At 42.7% G+C, this 18,270-nt stretch overlaps 1 protein-coding gene and 1 pseudogene across 2 annotated transcripts; both read right to left on the reverse strand.

The window, feature by feature from the left end:
- Nucleotides 1–1,093: 1,093 nt before the first annotated feature.
- LOC136516398 (protein EXPORTIN 1A-like) lies at nucleotides 1,094–12,742 on the reverse strand. Of its 2 annotated transcripts, none has more exons than XM_066509786.1 (32): nucleotides 12,400–12,742; nucleotides 11,839–11,955; nucleotides 10,970–11,062; nucleotides 10,778–10,849; nucleotides 10,509–10,616; nucleotides 10,329–10,411; nucleotides 10,023–10,161; nucleotides 9,856–9,924; nucleotides 9,577–9,654; nucleotides 9,422–9,481; nucleotides 9,256–9,300; nucleotides 8,880–8,987; nucleotides 8,711–8,785; nucleotides 8,241–8,444; nucleotides 8,069–8,128; nucleotides 6,814–6,924; nucleotides 6,595–6,692; nucleotides 6,405–6,513; nucleotides 6,037–6,102; nucleotides 5,718–5,816; nucleotides 5,546–5,626; nucleotides 5,356–5,445; nucleotides 4,526–4,611; nucleotides 4,054–4,134; nucleotides 3,584–3,766; nucleotides 2,955–3,021; nucleotides 2,750–2,860; nucleotides 2,531–2,638; nucleotides 2,315–2,452; nucleotides 2,108–2,239; nucleotides 1,933–2,037; nucleotides 1,094–1,636 (listed from the first exon to the last, which is right to left on the reverse strand). In XM_066509786.1, exons 1-32 carry the CDS (start codon nucleotides 12,493–12,495, stop codon nucleotides 1,514–1,516), a joined length of 3,195 nt encoding a protein of 1,064 aa, XP_066365883.1. In that variant the 5' UTR covers nucleotides 12,496–12,742; the 3' UTR covers nucleotides 1,094–1,513. The 2 variants fall into 2 exon arrangements, with proteins under 2 accessions (XP_066365883.1, XP_066365882.1); XM_066509785.1 differs by having other exon boundaries at nucleotides 8,690–8,785.
- Nucleotides 12,743–15,013: 2,271 nt separating this feature from the next.
- On the reverse strand, nucleotides 15,014–16,858 carry LOC136518672 (uncharacterized; annotated as a pseudogene).
- Nucleotides 16,859–18,270: the final 1,412 nt, after the last annotated feature.

An 18,270-nucleotide genomic window follows, 5' to 3' on the forward strand; every position in this document is an offset into this window, starting at 1 on the left:
CTAACTCCATGAGGAGGTTCATATTGGGTGGTTCTAGAGCTGCAAAAGAGGTACTCCAAAATTCCACCTCCATTTGCACTACAGCTCCATAGAGTTGACAGCTCCATGGAGTTTTGGAGCTGGGGTGTTTGGCTGGAAAATTGGTTGGAGTTGCTGGAGTTCAGCTCCAGAGCCATGCCAAACAGGCCCTATATGTAGCAGCAGCAACTTACGTATGCACATACATACAGGAACTGATACATACGATTGTCTTCCATTTTATTCAATTATTAATTATTGTTTGCTTAATATTGGCTACTTCATCGCTCCAGCAGCACCTGTGTTAAAAAAAAAATCCCCCAATTGCTTTTTTGCTCTGGGCATTGTCTCCCCTGAATTTGCTTTCCAGGGCTGAACTGCCTCAGCGTTTAAACACACGACATTTTTTAGGGTAAACTTGTTATTAACTGAACTTCTTACCGTTTACTTACTCCATCCGCGACTGCGACTGCGACTGAGGAAGACGCAGGGGTGTCAAAGACGTTGGCCTTGTTCGGTTTGCTGAAATTTAGCTTATGCTGATTTGCTGTGAGAGAAACTAAAAAGTACCGTTTATTACCATTTGAGTGGGCTGAATCAAACGTATGCTGCGGTGCTTCAATCATCATGGCTAAGACTTTATGAGGTCAGGTGTGCTGCAGCCCCTCCCATTGAATCGAGTTCACTGAAAGCAGCGCGGTGGACTATAGGGAGCTGGTGGTAACCACACAAATCCATCCCTAACCTTGTCCCTATGACAGCAAGTGCAAGGACAGGATCCCATCAACTACACCTGCTGATTCCTCCTATACATAATCAATTACATTTATATTATATTATCACAAACAAGATCACCACAGCCACCGCACCAGGGTGCTAACAAAATAAAACAGTAGCCATCTATTAACTCCCCCAAAAAACATACATTCCTTCAGTGATGCCTTTTTCAGATGTGCTTCAGACAATTGGCTGAGGCACACGTACACGACCAAACCGAACCTTGAGACAGGAAATCTACACATTCAAATGCACCCAAAAAAAAGGGAAGAGGTGTGGGGAATGGGTATGAGATATCTCACAGAATAGTACAGATATAACACGGTTCCTATCAGATTGGATAGTGTCCAGATACAGAAATCGCCATCCATCTATAAACTTCAACTAAAGAAGCATACAATGCTGTACCACGATATATCATGGGCAAAGCACAAGAGCCGCTGCTAACACATCCAGTCAAGCACAGCTGCTGAGACCCAGCAGCAGTCCCAGACACCTCCTGCGGCAAAACTGACTAGTCCGTTCCCAAGTCTACTACCACAAATCTTGGAATCAGCATCATGTGGAGGTAACCAAAAATAAAATTACAGCAGGCACCTTCTTTCACCACCCTGGAAGAAAACTCGGGCACTTGGAAGTCAAGGGCTCCAGAGGTATTCCGAGGCCGGACCAACAAACAGGAAGCTACATTAGAGAAAGCTGAATCAACAAGGGAACACTACGAATCTACCATCTCGTCTTGCAATTCGCTAGGGGCAATGAGCCCCGGAATGGCAAGCATCCGTTGGCGCTCCCGTTCTCTTTGGGCGGCAGCCTCTTCCGCGTATAGATCCTTGTTATCCTGATATCACAAGACAAGCAACCGCAAATGTGAATCACAAGACAATTTGCACAAAATCACCTGTGTAAACAAAAAGGGAGCAGGATCGAAATTCATCGCTAATCTGCTGGTGGAACTAAGGGCCTATCCGCTCCACAAGCACATAAAAACCATAGTATATGGTAAGCAAGAAATGCATCCTTATTCCTAGAGCCTAGTTGTGGTAGTCTGTCACATCCCTATTTATCTCTTTTGGTTTTGCCTCAAATGCATATAATCAGGATAAAGGTTATGGCAAGCGAAACTGAGGAGGTTACCTGAGCTGAGAACTCCTTCGACTGCACCAGGAAGTCTCTAATATGGTTTTTGAAACTTGGAAGATCATGTTTTGAACTAAGAAGGCCATCTACAAACTTGGTCACCTGTCCAAGGAATCTCGTTAGGTGTGTGGTGACTCATGGCACAACCCAAGCAGTGTGGCTGCAATCGTACCTCGGTTACTGTCATGTTAGGGAATGATGTTCCTAATAGTTTTATGGTGTAATCTCGAACAAACATGGCATTATCTGTATATTGATATGGTACTGAAGAAGCATCCCATAGAGGCTCCGTTAGACCATCAGCCTACATATTAGCAAATCCAATAATTTGATGAACAAATAAAATGATTGGTTACAGGGAGGATGAATATAAGCATACCACACAAAATAAGTGTTGTAGCACCAAAACATGAAGCTTGAAACCAGGTTTGTGGAACGTGTCTGTGAGAACTGCAAAAATCTCTTGCTCAATTGTTAAAAAGTAGGTTTTGTAGAATTGATTTTGGAATCCTGAAGCCTGCAAACAGATCACATGGGATAGTTAGCTTCCATATAGCTATATGATGACAGCATTGGATGGAATATGTTTTCCTACCTGAAATTTTTTCAAAATTTCCAACAATAGACTAAGGCCAGTCTCTGCAATATTTCTCTCTGTATGTCTGAATGCCCAATTAATCGAATCGATCACAAGCTTCAATTGCTGAAACAGAAAGTCAAATGATAACCATAAATAACATAAGAGTTTAAGTTGACAATATCTCACATCATAAATTCACATCAAGACCTCAAAATAAAAGGGGTTACTACTAACCGGACTTGAAAGCTGGATTAATGCTTGGAAGCAATCAGTACCAATTGCACGAAGCAAAGAAAAAAATTTGAGGCGGTGCTCAGGATAATCTTCGAAGTTCTTAGTAATCATCTGGTAAGAGAGAGAATAAACAACTAAATGCTACGTAAAGGTGTACTTGAAAACAAAATCAGTAACAAAAGCAACTTAGTAATAGTATTCCTACCTCAAGAGTGCACTGGAAAACAGCCTCAAATATACGAGGCACATCCTCAAGCATTTCCCCTTTGTACCTGCAGGAAAAAATTTAACTCTTAGAATTAATGCAAAGGTACAATTAATGAGAAATAGCCAAGAATAGAAATACATGAATTAGATTGTGGCTCTTGACATCCAACATGACTTTTTTTAAGAGGAATCAATTTTAATAGTCAGGTACAGCTTACAACAACAACAAAAACAACAACAAAGCCTTTTAAGTCCCAAACAAGTTGGGGTAGGCTAGAGTTGAAACCCAGCAGAAGCAATCAAGGTTCAGGCACGTGAATAGCAGTTTTCCAAGCACTCCTATCTAAGGCTAAGTCTTTGGGTATATTCCATCCTTTCAAGTCTCCTTTTATTGCCTCTACCCAAGTCAACTTCGGTCTTCCTCTGCCTCTCTTCACGTTACTATCCTGGCTTAGGATTCCACTACGCACTGGTGCCTCTGGAGGTCTCCGTTGGACATATCCAAACCATCTCAACCGGTGTTGGACAAGCTTAGTTTGAAAATAAAAAAACTTGACATGTGACCATGACATTACGTTCAAAAAAAACATGAGACCATGACACAGAATGAACAAAGAGCAGGCATACTTGTTAATGATTGTTGCAAACAACGACAGAACTTCAGACTCCCTTGCATCAGGTACATTTCTAGCATAATCACCAAGGACGGGATCCATCATTGGTGGAACAAACTGCTTTCCTATATGTGGTAAATCTTCTGCCTTGTCCACAAAAGTCTCGATCAACTTTAGGGTTTCCCTCTTGACAGATCTGTCACAAATACAAATTAACTTAGTCAATGAGATATTCGAATCATGTTTTCATTTCAGGGACATCTACGTAAAAAACAAAGTAGTGACAGCAAAGAGGTTATTTCTAAAAAATGGGTTACTTGTTCACATATCTCTAACTTCCTTATGTCATCCTATATAGCCATTAGGCAAGGTAACCAATGTAATCACAGCAAGACCTTTCTACAGGTACCCCCACACCCACAGCAGAGATCACCTGAAAGGAAATAATATTTTTTTTAAAGTACAAAAATCAATAGTCCATACCTCAAGAGTTTTACAAATGATGTCCTCGAGGCAAAGGGTCCTCCTTCAGCAATCGTGCTTGATACAAGCTCGCTGTACATTCTGATATGAAGAAAATGCATGGCAGAAAGGAGAGGGACCATTAGTGACCATTAGCTAGTGAACCGTTAGCCTTGAAGAAATAAGGAGACGAAGGCACCAGTGCTATCACAACAAAAAGGGGAGGCACAGTGAGTAAGATGTATGGGGAACTATTATCTTTCAGCAAACTAAGCCTAGCAGAATGTAATCGATAAAGCTAGCCATCCAGCACCATAACTATCGGGGTCTTGCCCAGAGCAGAGCAATCACATAACTACACGATGTGATTTTAGCCACATAAGTGTTCTAGGTAAAGGGTACATGCAATGATGCAAGTGCTCTTCAGACCTGGTTATCTAACCTTAGGATATGCAAGCTAAAACACTAATAACAAATGATGCAGCACACATACCTGTAGACTGTTAGCATGTCCAAGAAAATTAGCGAAATCTGTGGGAAGAAGTGTGGCCCAAGGGAGCTCGCAACACTTGTGTTTGTCTGCAAGCACATATAACAGTGTAATGTCAGTACCCCAGTACACATGCAAAGGGTAAAAGGAAACCAAAGAATCAAAGGCCAATGTTTCCAGTTAGCACAAATTAAATAGAAAATGCAACAAACAATGGAAAGTTGTTGACAGTCTCTAACTAGCGTTTGGTGAAAATGTCATTAAACCGCTATGGTAGACTTGAAAAACACTTTTGAATCATGTGTTCAGGTGTCGAGCTACCACTAGAAACAATCAACACTTGGTTGTCTAAATAAAGGATATGCCAAATCACTTGAGAAAAATCATGATATTAACAAAGTAAACCAGCAGAGCACATAATTGCTCATTGAATCATCGAACCTATTCAGAAATAGCCACAACTCAACTTTGCAACAAAGATCAGCTGCCACACCAATGCATCAAAAAAATCATTCCAAACATGGTGGGGCAACCAAATTATTCAAAGATTTCAAAAACTGTGACATTAGCCATTTACATTCAAAAGTTGGGGCTCAACAAGACAAATGAATTTAGCAAGAGCAAATGCATTTTCTGGCCTAGCACCCACAAATAACACCAAACTAGAGATGATGTATTGGACTCCAATAAACACTTCATGGGCAGTTCAGATGCCTGACAGTTGTAGGACATCATGTGCAACTTAAAACGATCTCTGACCAGCACTGATGAAACTTACAGAATAAGGCAAAAGGAGTAAAATCAGATTCTTTTTTCGGACTCCATTTTGTTACCTGTAGGATGTTGAGAACTGATCTGATAACATCTTGGTTCTTCAGAATATCAATGCTTTGGCTTGCCTGTCCAATTATTTCTGCCCACTTCTGTAAAATCATAAAACCGAAGTGCAACCAAGTTAAAATCGTATTCAAGAACAAACAATAGCTAAAACCAAAGTGCATGCTAGAATACAAAATAAGAAACCTGATTAGGAAGGCTCATCAATCTCTTGAGGTATTCATCCCTCTTAGTGTTGTCAGATTCAGCTTGAATCATATGGCCAACCTGAGCAGTAAGCACAGAAAATGTTTTTAAAAAATTAGTAATAATGGATTATTTTATTGGACCAATTTTTTCTCATTCATGTTCAACATACTGATTCGTAAAACGTATGAATCTGATGTGGCTCAAGATCAGCAATTGTTGTAGCAAGATTGGACAGAAGTTCAGAAACAAATGGTTCATTCTCGCCCACCTGGAGAAAATGTGCAAATGTGAAAATCAGCACCTGGCGAAGATCTACGGAGGATATTGATATGCATGAATTTAAGACTAGTGAAACAACATGAAAATAGAATGAATAGCATTTGTAGTTCGTGATGGGAACCAACAAGGGTTCACTTTTAAGACAATAATTAAAAAAAGAAATATCAAGTACAAGCATATAGACCCTTTGGGAAAATTCTTGAACATACCTGTTGCGTCACAAATTTGCGCTTGCATTTTTGAACAATTTTCAGGAAGGTATCACATGCCATATCCTGCGACAAGCCACAGCAGCACATATCACACATGGTAATCACTGAAGACATTACCGAAAATACTAACTTAAGTGCATATGCAAATGGAGGCCCAAATACAAAAAGACAGGAGACGCATCAAGCCATCAACTACCAAATAAGCTCAAGATACAAACAGAAGGATGATAAATGACTTGTTCAACCACATATTCAAACAAGAAATGATGACCATGCATTTGAGAAAAATAGAAAGATGACCAAACTACATCCACAATAAAAAGATGCCCCTTTGCCAACTCAAAGAAGGCAAAGGCAACACTGACCTGAACTCCAGGATGCATCTCATGCATGAACTCAAACAATTTGTTGACCACGGTTTTCAAAAACTTCCAATGAGCTCTGAGAAATCTTGGATACTGACCAACAACATACCTAACAATTACATCATAAATCAGCCAAATAATAGCTAATAATCATATACATGTGATAAATGGCAGAGAAATGCTTTATTACATGATGTTACTTGCAATCACAGCTTTATTGTCTTTTCCCTTTGTGATTTCACAGAGGTTTAGCAAATCACGGATAACCATAACCAGAAATCTATTCTCCTGCAACAGACACATGAGAAAAATTTAGAATTCCATCACACCACATCTACCATTAGTTAAGGATTGATACTTCCAAAAGTGTTTCTTAGAAGCAAGAAAAGGGACAGAACAACATACAAACCTGCTCCTCTACCATAGAGCCTGATATTGATCCAATAGCCCAACAGAGAGTATTAAGATTATTCCAACTCCAGTCTTCTCCATTTAATTGCTGGCTTAGTTTCTTCAACATCTGAAATTCCAGAATAAATTACCCTAAGTGCTGGACTAAATTGACAAACAGCAAAAATAGAACAAGAACCGCTATTCACCATGCTTAAGTTAATGAATATGTTTCATTCATATATAATGTGTACTCCTTGTGTACGTTCTATCCTATAGGAATTTTACTATAGGAATTCGATAGGAATTGAGTTGTTGTTATGGCAAGTTAACACAGTTCGCAAAGTTCAGCTAGGCGCTGGGCGGAATCTAGGCGCTGACCCTCAGCCTAGCGCCTAGGCGGGATTAATCGCGCCTAGGCGTTTTCCTAGGCGTTTTCCAATACATACTTAAATTTATTAATACATACTTAAGTACTTAAAAGAAAAGAAAAAATAGAAGACCAATGGTCATGGAACAGGGAGAAAAGAGAAGAAAAGCCCATAAAAACGGCCCAACCCACCTTATCCACCGTTAAAAACGGCCCAGCGCACCTTCTCCACGCCGCCTCCCACACCGCCGCCGCCCGCGCCTGCGCCCGCCCGAGCGCCTGCCGCCCGCGCAAGCCCGCGCGAGCGCCGCCGCCACTCGCAGCTCCTCCTCCCCCACCGACGACCTCCGCCAGGCGCTCCTCCACCACCACCGCCGCCCGCGCAAGCCCGCGCGAGCGCCCGCCGCCGCTCGCAGCTCCTCCTCCCCCACCGACGACCTCCGCCAGGCGCTCCTCCACCACCACCGCCGCCCGCGCAAGCCCGCGCGAGCGCCCGCCGCCGCTCGCAGCTCCTCCTCCCCCACCGACGACCTCCACCAGGCGCTCCTCCACCACCGCCGCCGCCGACGAGCCGCCGCCGCCTAGGGGTCCGCCTACCCCCATAGGCGAGGCGGACACCCTCCGACTAGAGCCTAGTCGCGCCTAGTCGCGCCTAGGCGAGCGCCTAGCGGAACTATGACAGTTCGTTATTAAACCGTGGACTTGATTCGCCTTCATCACAGCTACAGTGAATCAGGCCTTCTAACCATGAAAGTACTAACTACAATGTAAGCGCCACAAGCCACTTTTGAAATTAACTAATTGTTACAAGCTTCATTCATGTAGTATTATTTTCTGAGCAAGGTAAGCATATTGTAGTATTAATTACATATATGTTCTTAAACATAAGTATCCGTGAGCATACCTGTTGCTCTGTATCCTCGTGATCAAGATGAGATAAATAGATCAATGTTTCCCTCATGATCTGATATTATTCAAAATAAAGGTAATTTCCACGTCAGTCAGAAGGTTACAAAGCTTATAAAGCACAGGGCATATGAATGGCGGGGTGGTAGGAAGGCAATCCTTTTACTAACCTTGTACTGAACAAGAACATCGTTGTCTTTCATTGTCTCACGTACAATATTGCCATTTTCGTCTTCAACAATAAGTACTTCCTCAGGCTTTGCCATTCGACAAATCATCAGCATCCGTAGTTTTGAGAGTGGACCAGAGTAAAGCTGTCTCCTCTGTTGAACAGCAGTGCCAGTCCCATCTACCATTCCAGGAACCATCTGTGCCTACAGTATAGTTTTAATGAGATTCAGAATTCAGAACAAAACACTATAATTAGAGAGCATCAAAGAAAGAAAGAAAAAAACAGATCCCCGAGAAAGGAAGTCTATATAGGAGCAACTAAAGGAACAAAAAGGGAAAAGGATGCTAAAGAAATGTCACAACAATGTATGATAAGAAAAGTAGAAAGTCATTATTCATTTTATTCAGGTAATGTTCCAAAAGATAAACAAAAATCAAATAAAAGCACCTGAAGCCCCATCATGCTTACAGTTGCTGCAGGTTCCATTTGATTGTGTGCTTCAAATAGCTCTAAGACAAACACATTCCAGTAATCCAAGCAGACCTGTAAAGTTTCATAAGAAGGCCTGTAAATTATCCAGTGTTATAAGGTGGTCTTACACCATATTTCTATGACAAATATATTTCAGCATTCCTACCTTAAAAACCTCTGTATCATCAACATATGAAATTCCAATAAGGTACTCGAGACCCATAAGCAAAGCAGCAGCATTTTCTTGAGTTATTTCCAGTATACGCATGTGATTCTGCATTTAGCACAAAAGGGAAGGGGTTAGACCAATTGGAGACTCGTTTGTTTTTATGGGGTATCTTCATATACATCATCTCTTTCTTTTCCTAGTGCTTAAAATGACAAGCATCAAAAGCTGATAAAGTAGAATCTGAAGTATGGCATATTGCATATTAGTTACAGAACTTAGAGAACAATCTACAAATCCATACAAACAATTGTCTATTACTCTAAATTGATCTTATACTAGACAAGTACTAGTATTCAGGGGAGAAAGACCTTACCTTAAAGAAGGATGTGAAGAAGAGTGCAAGATTTTGTATAAACGCCTGCACAAATGAACAAAGTGTGTTTATTAATATAACATAGAGTGATATAAAATTAGGGGGAGCATGAATCATGGACTCCTAGAATATACCACTACACCAGATAATATGGTTTCAGGTGTACCTGCTCTTCAGTGGAACCATTAGCATATGCGTCTGGGATTTTTTCAGGAGGGAGAATAGCCTATATGCAAAAGGAACAAAAACTTCAATAAATTAAATCTGTGGAGAAATGAATTACTTGCACAGAAGAAAAATATTAAATGTCTTTGAAATTACCTGCAACTGAATCATGAAAAATGTATACATCTTCACATACTGCACATTATAAAAATCACCAAATTGAAGAGCTGCAACCTGCAAGGTAGCTAGATATATCAGAGAAAGAATTCAAAAACAGAACTTCTCCAATTGGTCCCAAACAGAAGCGTCAGGCTAGTGTAACATATCACAATACAGAGCTCCCAAACACTGTATAAAAGAAATTATTTTCCCATTTGTCTGTTGAAATTACAAACTATGGCTAAATTAGACACAGAAAACCTAGGTGTCCCTTACCTCTGCTAGGCATTGAAGTGTAAGATTCCGATAAGCAGCCATAGGGAAGAACTTCAGTAATGTTTCCAGCTAAATAAAAAAAAAATAAGAAAAGAAAAGGTAAGGCCCAGCGTTTACGTAGGCACAGTTGGCACTCAGTCACTCACAAAATTCAGTCGTCAACATACCAACGGTGACTCGAAGATGAATCCAACGGGGATCCATGATAAGAAAGCATGGAGTGTCGCCAATGTAGCACGGATGAGCTCTGGCCTTTGCGTTGCAGATAGGACATACAAACATAGCTCATGAATGAGCCGGAACTCACTGAACAAAGAAAATAAGATACAAGTTAAAACAGAAGTATTACTGCCTAAAGCATACAAAACGGCAAGTAACATTTTTTTTTTGTTAAAACATATATTCATGAATAAACTACCAAACAGAACCTCCAAGGTTGCCAAGAAAATATATAAGTTGACAACAAGCCCAACCTATTAAGTGAAGACTTCAGTTCTTTGATCTTTTGTTGTGTCATTTCACCTCTTGAGAAGTCAAAAATTTCTTCGCTTAGAAGCTGCATGTTAAAAATTGGATAAGCATAACCAATCCAATATGTAAATTAAAGAATCGAGGAAAATGTCAAAATTGAAAACAAAGAGAAAATAACTTGCCTTCAATATAGCCATGCAATTTTCACATATAGTTTCACTACTCTTTGCAGCTGCAACAAGATCAGGTATGAAGGATGACCATCTAGCAGGCCACTCATGTTTCAGGACCTATTACATTGCAAGGAAGCACCATGAGAACAAATATATCAAAACACAAAACTTCATATCAATGTTGGAAACAAGAACATCAAAATTCAGTGCATGGTTTAGATGACCTGGTGAACTGGGTGCCAAGGTGAAGAAAAAGAAAAGCTAAATGTAAAGCCTACCTGCACCAAAATAATATTGAGTTTATTGACGTAAAGCCTCTCCTGCCGAAAGGTAACTTCATTGCTGGAAAGCTGTCAATAGTACAAAAAAGGGCAGTAGTGCAAAAAAAAAAGGATTAAATGGATCAGATTTATTAATTGATAAGTGTATAATCAAACTTTAACAAAAAAAGTACAGATATTAATCCTTGCCTGCACAATAACATCGGATATGTAATTCTTTATGCCATCACGTTGTTCAACAGGCAATGCATTCCACCTGTACTTGATAACACTTTCAAGTACCTACATGAATGTTGGTAACAAAATCATCACATGCTAAAGATTAAGCACTTGGACTGCACGTGCAGCTGTTAGCGGTTATCCCACTCGCAAACTGGCTTCTATTTAAATCATTGATACTCTATGAATTTAGCTCGTATTACAATGCAACGAATGTTTAGCCTCGTTGCATGCCTCATGTGCCAAATTATTGCCACACGTTAGATGTTACTTATGACCACAGACAAAAAGATGCAAAAAATCAAGACATAACTACTTTGTCCTTTCTTGGAATACAGTTATAAATAATCCTGAAGATATAGAAAACTGCACCTCGCAGTGATAAACAGAGAAACTAATCTTGATACATATAACCTTGATTAGGCATTTCCATTTGCAGCTTGACATAGTTGCAATCATATTATGGAAGTAACGGAAAGAGGGGCTGACCGTTATGGTAAAAAGGCAGTTTCATATGCACAGGGCACAGAATAGAAAGACCTTAAGAATTTTCCACCTAAATAATGTCAACCTCGGTATACGTTCCAAAATATGTCAGACATCGATACTTTTGAACCTTGTGTCGTTTTTGGTCAGCCATGCATTCTAAGGTAATGTTACATGAGCCTGTAGATATGACTATGCAAGCAAACCTTTTAAGTTGAAGGCTAAACTGAAAATCTGAATTGCATTTATTACTTTAAACCATTCGACCAGGGCATAAACATAGCATCCATCCTCCCCTTGAGACACAAGCTACCCCCATGTACAACGACAGCCAGCAGAGTGGACGAACTTACTTGCAGTGCAAAGAACTTGGTGTTGAGATTCTGGGAATTCTGCAGAATGTGCACAACTTGTAGCCACATGTCTGGGCTATTTTGTAGATCACGTAGTATCTGATCAGCGGCGCTCCTCTGAAATGAAAGGCAGCAGATACAGTTATTAGTTTTCAATGCCAAAGCAACAAAGCTAGAAACAAATAGACAAAACTAACAATGCTAGGCCTCTGGTGATGAGAAAAGACCAGACAGCTCAAATAGGGGAAAACCCCAACTGTTCACGTTTGCGCTAACATTTAGTCATTCTGAAGGCCTAGATAGCGTAAGTGTGAACGGAGAAGACTAGGGCGTCGTCGCCGTCTCAGAGACGGACAACATATGGCACGCTAAACCTTATCACCAACAGAAGAAAAACCCTAAACACTAAAGTATCCTAGTTTAGCAGAACAGGTAGCATTCGCATTTAGCAAGTGGAGATCGGATAGACTCGAAGCTCGAGCAACCGAAGTAAACCCTAAAGTCGTTCCTGGGCAAGTAAGCCGCGAGGTGGCGGGCGGGTAGGCGGGCGGAAGATATTACCTCCTCTTTAGATCCGGTGCCGTAGAAGGCGGCGACCGTGGCGTCGAGGAGCGTCACGTCTATCGGCTGGCTCAGATCCCTGAGCTTCTCCGCCATGGCGGCAGCGGTTGGAGTGAGCAGGTGAAGGAAGCTTGTGGAGGCAGCGGGGATCGTGGGGGAGCAGGGAAGGCTCCGGAGGCGGCGCGAGAAGGCGCAACCCTAGAAGCAGCGACCGCGGCGACGCTGGCGGCGGCTGCGGCGGCGGCGGCTGGGGGGGAGGGGTTCTTATCGGGCGAGAGAGAAGGAAGAGGGAGTCGGGGGAGAAGAAAGGGGGATTTTTTACTTTTTGGTTTTTGGGGGTTTAAGAGAGCGCGGACGCGGGGAGTTGCTGCCAAACTACGCCAACAAGGTATGTATGGTTCAGCGCCAAATGCACGCAGCTCCACCGTCACTTGTATAAATTGCGTCTAGGCCCCTGCTTCGGCTTCTAACTCTGGTTTCAGCTTCTAACTCTGGCTTCAGCGTCCGTGGATCTGCAGTTCTGCTTAGCCGGATATATATACTCCAATATAAGAAAGTTCATGTTTTTTTAATGCCCAATAGTCCGAGTACAGGCTGTAGCATGTGAACTTAAGCACGTACTCACACCACACGTACGTGTGCGCAAGCTAGAACTACACCTATACCTAAAGACACGTGGCTCAGAGGTACTCGAAGATCATCAGACTCCAAGCGTGATGGGTACGACACCTTGACCATTGTGAGCATCGGCGCTTGAGGCTGCAATTCCTGCAAAGGAAACTAGGGAAAAACCGGTGCGAAAACCCGCGTCGAGCAGCGCTCGAACGCGGGCGGTGGGCGCTCCAACGAGCGTGCCTCACCAACCGAACCACAGGCTCGTTCGCAGAAAGCTCATGGTAGGGTATCCTTTTAACAGCGAACATGCTCTGTTTTTATTGAAAAAAGTGTATATTACACTGAGAAAATAAAAAAAATATGGTGGGTGCAATATCGACACCTATCTTGAAATTGAACAAACTAAACAACATTGATTTGATTGCCATTGTGGTGTGGCACGGCAGAACCACATTGTGCGTGCTTATAAGAGTAGAGCAGCGTTAGTGTTTGCATGAATATAAAATGACAAACGATTTGGCATAGACATAGAGGTCGTTCTAGAGGGGGCACACATAAACTTTTAGATAAATAAATAAAAGAAAAACAAAACTCTCACCGGTGTTTCCCTTCCATATACAATCAAGTAGATTCTATTCCATCTGGCATGGTTTAAATTGGATACAGTATTAAATTTTCCCTTTGACAACAAGGCTCCATGCTCACAGTGTAACGTGATCGATTCGATTAAAGCAACATTGCTTTGGTAGGCCCACAAGCTTATTTTGCTTTGAGAAAACCTTGTTGAGTTTATAACAGTTGAATAAAACTCTTCTTCTCGTCTCGTTATAAGAAATACGGTGACGGGTGACGAAAGTTATATATCGTCCGAAAATATCTATGCTAAATTTATAGTAATAATATTGTTAAGTGCAATAAATCTATGCTAGATTTCTGGCAGACTAATCTATATACCTAATAGGAGCACTGGCGGACTAATCTATATAACTAATAGGAGTATTAAAAAGGGCTAAGGTATTCTTTGGTCCGTTATTTGACTTCCCAAAGTGCCTTACATCTCTCTTGATTCGTATTTAACTCATGGTCATCCTAGTTAGAATTGTGCACGACTGTTTTGTACGGAGTCCAATTCTAATATATATAGGAATTACGTAGATCTTTGAATACAAGTTGTTGATGTGACCATGCAATAAGGGTTAGGCTTCATTATGACGGCATACACGTTTGCTAATGCTATAATAAATAATCATAAAAAACATACGCAACCCAAACAAAATCTCCATGGATTGATAGATGGGAAGACGCTCTGTGGTCTAATATATTTGGAGCTATCATATGAAATCGAAGTTGGGCCAACATGTGGGCTTAGTTCAAAAGAAATGATGGATACTTGACCCTTGTAATGGGCTTGTTAAGAATGCATTACATGGTTTCACTTCTCTACAATAGTGACTATATGTTTAGCTAATAATATGTTAGAATAAAAGGCCGTCTATTATGTGGTGATGTCCTGTTTCTCGCTACGTTGTTGTCATATAGTTTCTTTTTCAACAAACATGCATATGGAAAAATTATGGTCACTATATGTTCTAGCGATAGTATAATTGAAGGAAAGGCAACAACCTATCGTATGACCCAACATGTGTTTGGAAGTGCATTAGCAGATTACAGAGGAACAACAAAAAGCCATTGTTGTTCCTGCCATTGCCCCTACTCGCTTGCAACTCTCTTATCATGATAATGTGGCAACAAAAATTATGCTAGACTAGCTGACTAATTTGGTAATATAAGTTTAGATGCAGTATTTGCGTGGTGAAAACATGACAATAATGGCTTTGCCACATGAGAGGTTGTTCCTCTGCGGAAAAACCATAGTTGCACACATTTTTTTTAACACGGAAGACTTCCATTGCTCATGAACTGTTGCCAAGTCTTCGGTTATAAGGACTCGAATATGGTTTGGAGTATTGTCTAAGATCATGATAGTATTACCCTGGCCCATATGAGATCCCCAGGCATATAATTCATGGGCTGCGACATTACATACCCGAGGAAGATGAACAGCTAAAAGAGTTTTGTAAATTGTTTGCCAACAACTCTTTCAACTTACATATTAGCCCACTCGTCGAGCTCTGATTGAAGGTTGACAACGTTTCTGCTTATTTGATCATCAGGGCATACGCCCCCACATTGACCTTCACGATCTCGAGTTAGCCGCTGGTCACTCGTTGTAGGGCTTGCAAACATGTTATAGCCTTAGCATGAAATGCCTCCAACATTTTCTCCAAGTGGTCCCGCGTCTGGAACTGCCCACAGAGCCAACTTCGTCTCAACACAAAGCATCACCACCCCCCTCCCCCACCATGACCGATTCAATTGATTGAATGTTCCATCACAGTCTAGTTTAACAAAACGGTTGCTGCCATTTCTGTCTTGGCTTTGGACAAGGTCCATTCTCCTTCTCCTTCTCCTTCTCCTTGTCTCTGTATGTATACCAAATCCACTCCCTCATGCAGCCACGTCACCACTCATGCAACTGTTGGATCTATAATCTACCATGTGATAGAAAATTCAATAAAGGAAGCTGTTCACGCACGGTTGCTTCCAAAGAAGCATGGTCAATTCAATAAAGAAAGTTGCGCATGGCCTAAAAATCTCATGTTCTCCTTCGTGCCGCTAGCTGTCGTTCCTGTCCTACGCCGCCTATGCTCACGCGTCCCTAGCTGTCCAGGTGCCACGCCGCCATCCGCTCGTTGTCTGTGCGTTTCCACTGCCGCCTTGTCCATTCATCATGTTCGTGGGTTGGTCTTCCTCTTCGCCTCCGACGGCCTTGTGACCTGACTTCCCTGTTTTCACCTTCGTGGTCCTCAACTGTTGTTTCCTCTGCCCTTGCTGTTACGTGTCCTTTATCCAAAAGGAGTCTGCTTGCTAAGCAGGCGCAAATGTTGATTGCCATGTGCTTGTGGCCATTAAGGAAACACACTGACTTATGACTAGGGCTACACGCATGATCAAGGTCAACAAAAAAATACACGATTATTATACAGAAACAGAAGAGGTATATATAAATAAACATGTGGTAGTATTATACATCGCAGGTAGTACATCAAACATACACGCGCTTGCAACTGAATTGAAGAAGAGGAAGGTATATATGTAACTAGTGGGTTTGTGGATTGGATTCGTAGCTTAGGGGTCGTAGTAGTCGGAGTCCCAGAGCGGCCTGAACCACATGGAGTGGACGGACTCCTGGAACGTCATCATGAGCAGCAGTATGGCCACCGCAACCGCCACGCCCCACGGCGCCGCCGCCGACGACGAGGACGCATCGTGCGACGACGACGACGACCATGGGTAGTGGTGCGCCGCCCTTTGCCTCATCCTCCTGGTGGTCCAGTACCTGCGGCGCCAGCGCGCTGAGCGCGGCGAAGAGGAGGAAGGCGGCGGCGAGGGCGAGCGGCGCGGCGAAGACGCGGGCGCCGATCTCGGCGCGGCGCTCGATGGCCTTGTAGTCCACGTAGCCGGAGACGGCGAGGAAGAAGACGACGATGGCGAAGAAGGCCAGAAGGGCGGGCGGCGGCAGCGAGCACGACGACAGGGCGCGCGCCGCCCAGCTGCGCTTCCAGGACCGCCGCTGGTCGGAGGAGTGCAGCCACGACGACATGATGCTAGCTAGCTAGCTAGCTCTCGCCACTCACCACCAGTCACCAGCAGCAGCAGCAGACCATTATTTGCATTTGGAGCAGCCCCAGGTAGCTAGCTAGATAGCTTGTGGTGTGAGCATCCGATCCGGCGGTTCCAGGGATATGTTTATGCGGAGAGAAGAAGAAAGAGAATCGGTGATAGTGGAAGCATCGTTCCCTTTCATTTTGCAAAAAGAAATCAAAGGAAGCTAGACTAATTGGTGTGAATCGAATTAGGATGGATGGAAGCGAAAGCGATGCCATGGGTTGAGGCACGGAGTAAGAGCAGGAATATATGCTTCCTAGCTAGCTATTCGTCGCAGGGCGGGCTCCGGGCACCGGCCTCTGAGAAAGAGAGAGAATCCATCGCACTCGCACTCACACCGGCCGGCCACTGCTCTCCAGCCTGCCAGTGCCAGATCAGCTTCTAACCGGCCAATACCACTTCCTCTCTTTTTTACCTAAATCAAATATTTCTATTTTCTGACCATATTTCTTTTAAAAGAATTATATAAATTAACAACATACGAACCACATACAAATATAAATATAGATTTCATGTCGTGGTCATTTATAACTGTGTAGGTCCATTGGTGCCAGCCACCCAAGCAAACGACGCCGAGTCACTGCTCAACACGATGTGACGACACTTAGCACAAGTTGACTCAGAGAGTGTCCACGTCGTCATGACACGGGCCAGCTAGAGGCTCAAATAGCGGCTCACAATGCACAGGGCCCGAGACACGGTTTGTTGTTGTTGTAGTAAAATATACGAACTCTATTCTCCAATAAAAGAAGAAGAAGGAAGAATCGTAATCCTAGTCTGTTTATACGTGGGTTCTTATTAAACTCCTAGACCTTGGCATGACTATATATATACGCGGGAGCTCTATGTTATAATTACTAATATTGAGATGAATAAAAAATAGTCTCCCTATCTCTTGTATCTATGTATTCTACTTTCATCCATTGTGGAGAGACGGAGAGAGGAAGGTCTCAACCGCTGACAACATGTTTTATAACACGTTATCAGCACGAAAAGCTCTACATCGATATCGCCGTTGAATTTGCCGCCGATCTTCGACACCGACGCTTATGCCGACATCTCACGGCGACTACTTCGACGTCGTCGACATCGCCGACATTGTTAGCGGAGCGGGTCTGCTATCTCTACCTGCTACCAATTTGCACTGCATCGACATGCATGGGGAGTGTTCGGCTGGACTGAATTTTTACTGTTCATACTGGAAAATACTGTTTATGCTGGAATCTTGTGAGAAAAAACACTGCTCCAGCTGAGAAAATAAGAGCCTGTTTGGCACGGCTCCTCCTGAGCGGCTCCTCTGTTTTCTACTGAAAAACGGCTCCTCCAAGAAATCGTTTGGCAGGGCTCCTCTGGAGGAGCCGGAGCCGGAGCCGGAGAGGAGCCCTGCCAAACAGGTCCTAAGCCAACCAGCCAGCCGAACACTCAGATGGTCGTCATCAAGCATGCAGTTCTACGACAATGGCAAACGCCCTAGGTGGTATGATAACTGCCCTATGCGACAAGTGGAGTAGACCAGATCGGCATCAA

The sequence above is a fragment of the Miscanthus floridulus genome, chromosome 17, assembly GCF_019320115.1.
Source record: "Miscanthus floridulus cultivar M001 chromosome 17, ASM1932011v1, whole genome shotgun sequence".
In the NCBI taxonomy this organism is placed as follows: domain Eukaryota; kingdom Viridiplantae; phylum Streptophyta; class Magnoliopsida; order Poales; family Poaceae; genus Miscanthus; species Miscanthus floridulus.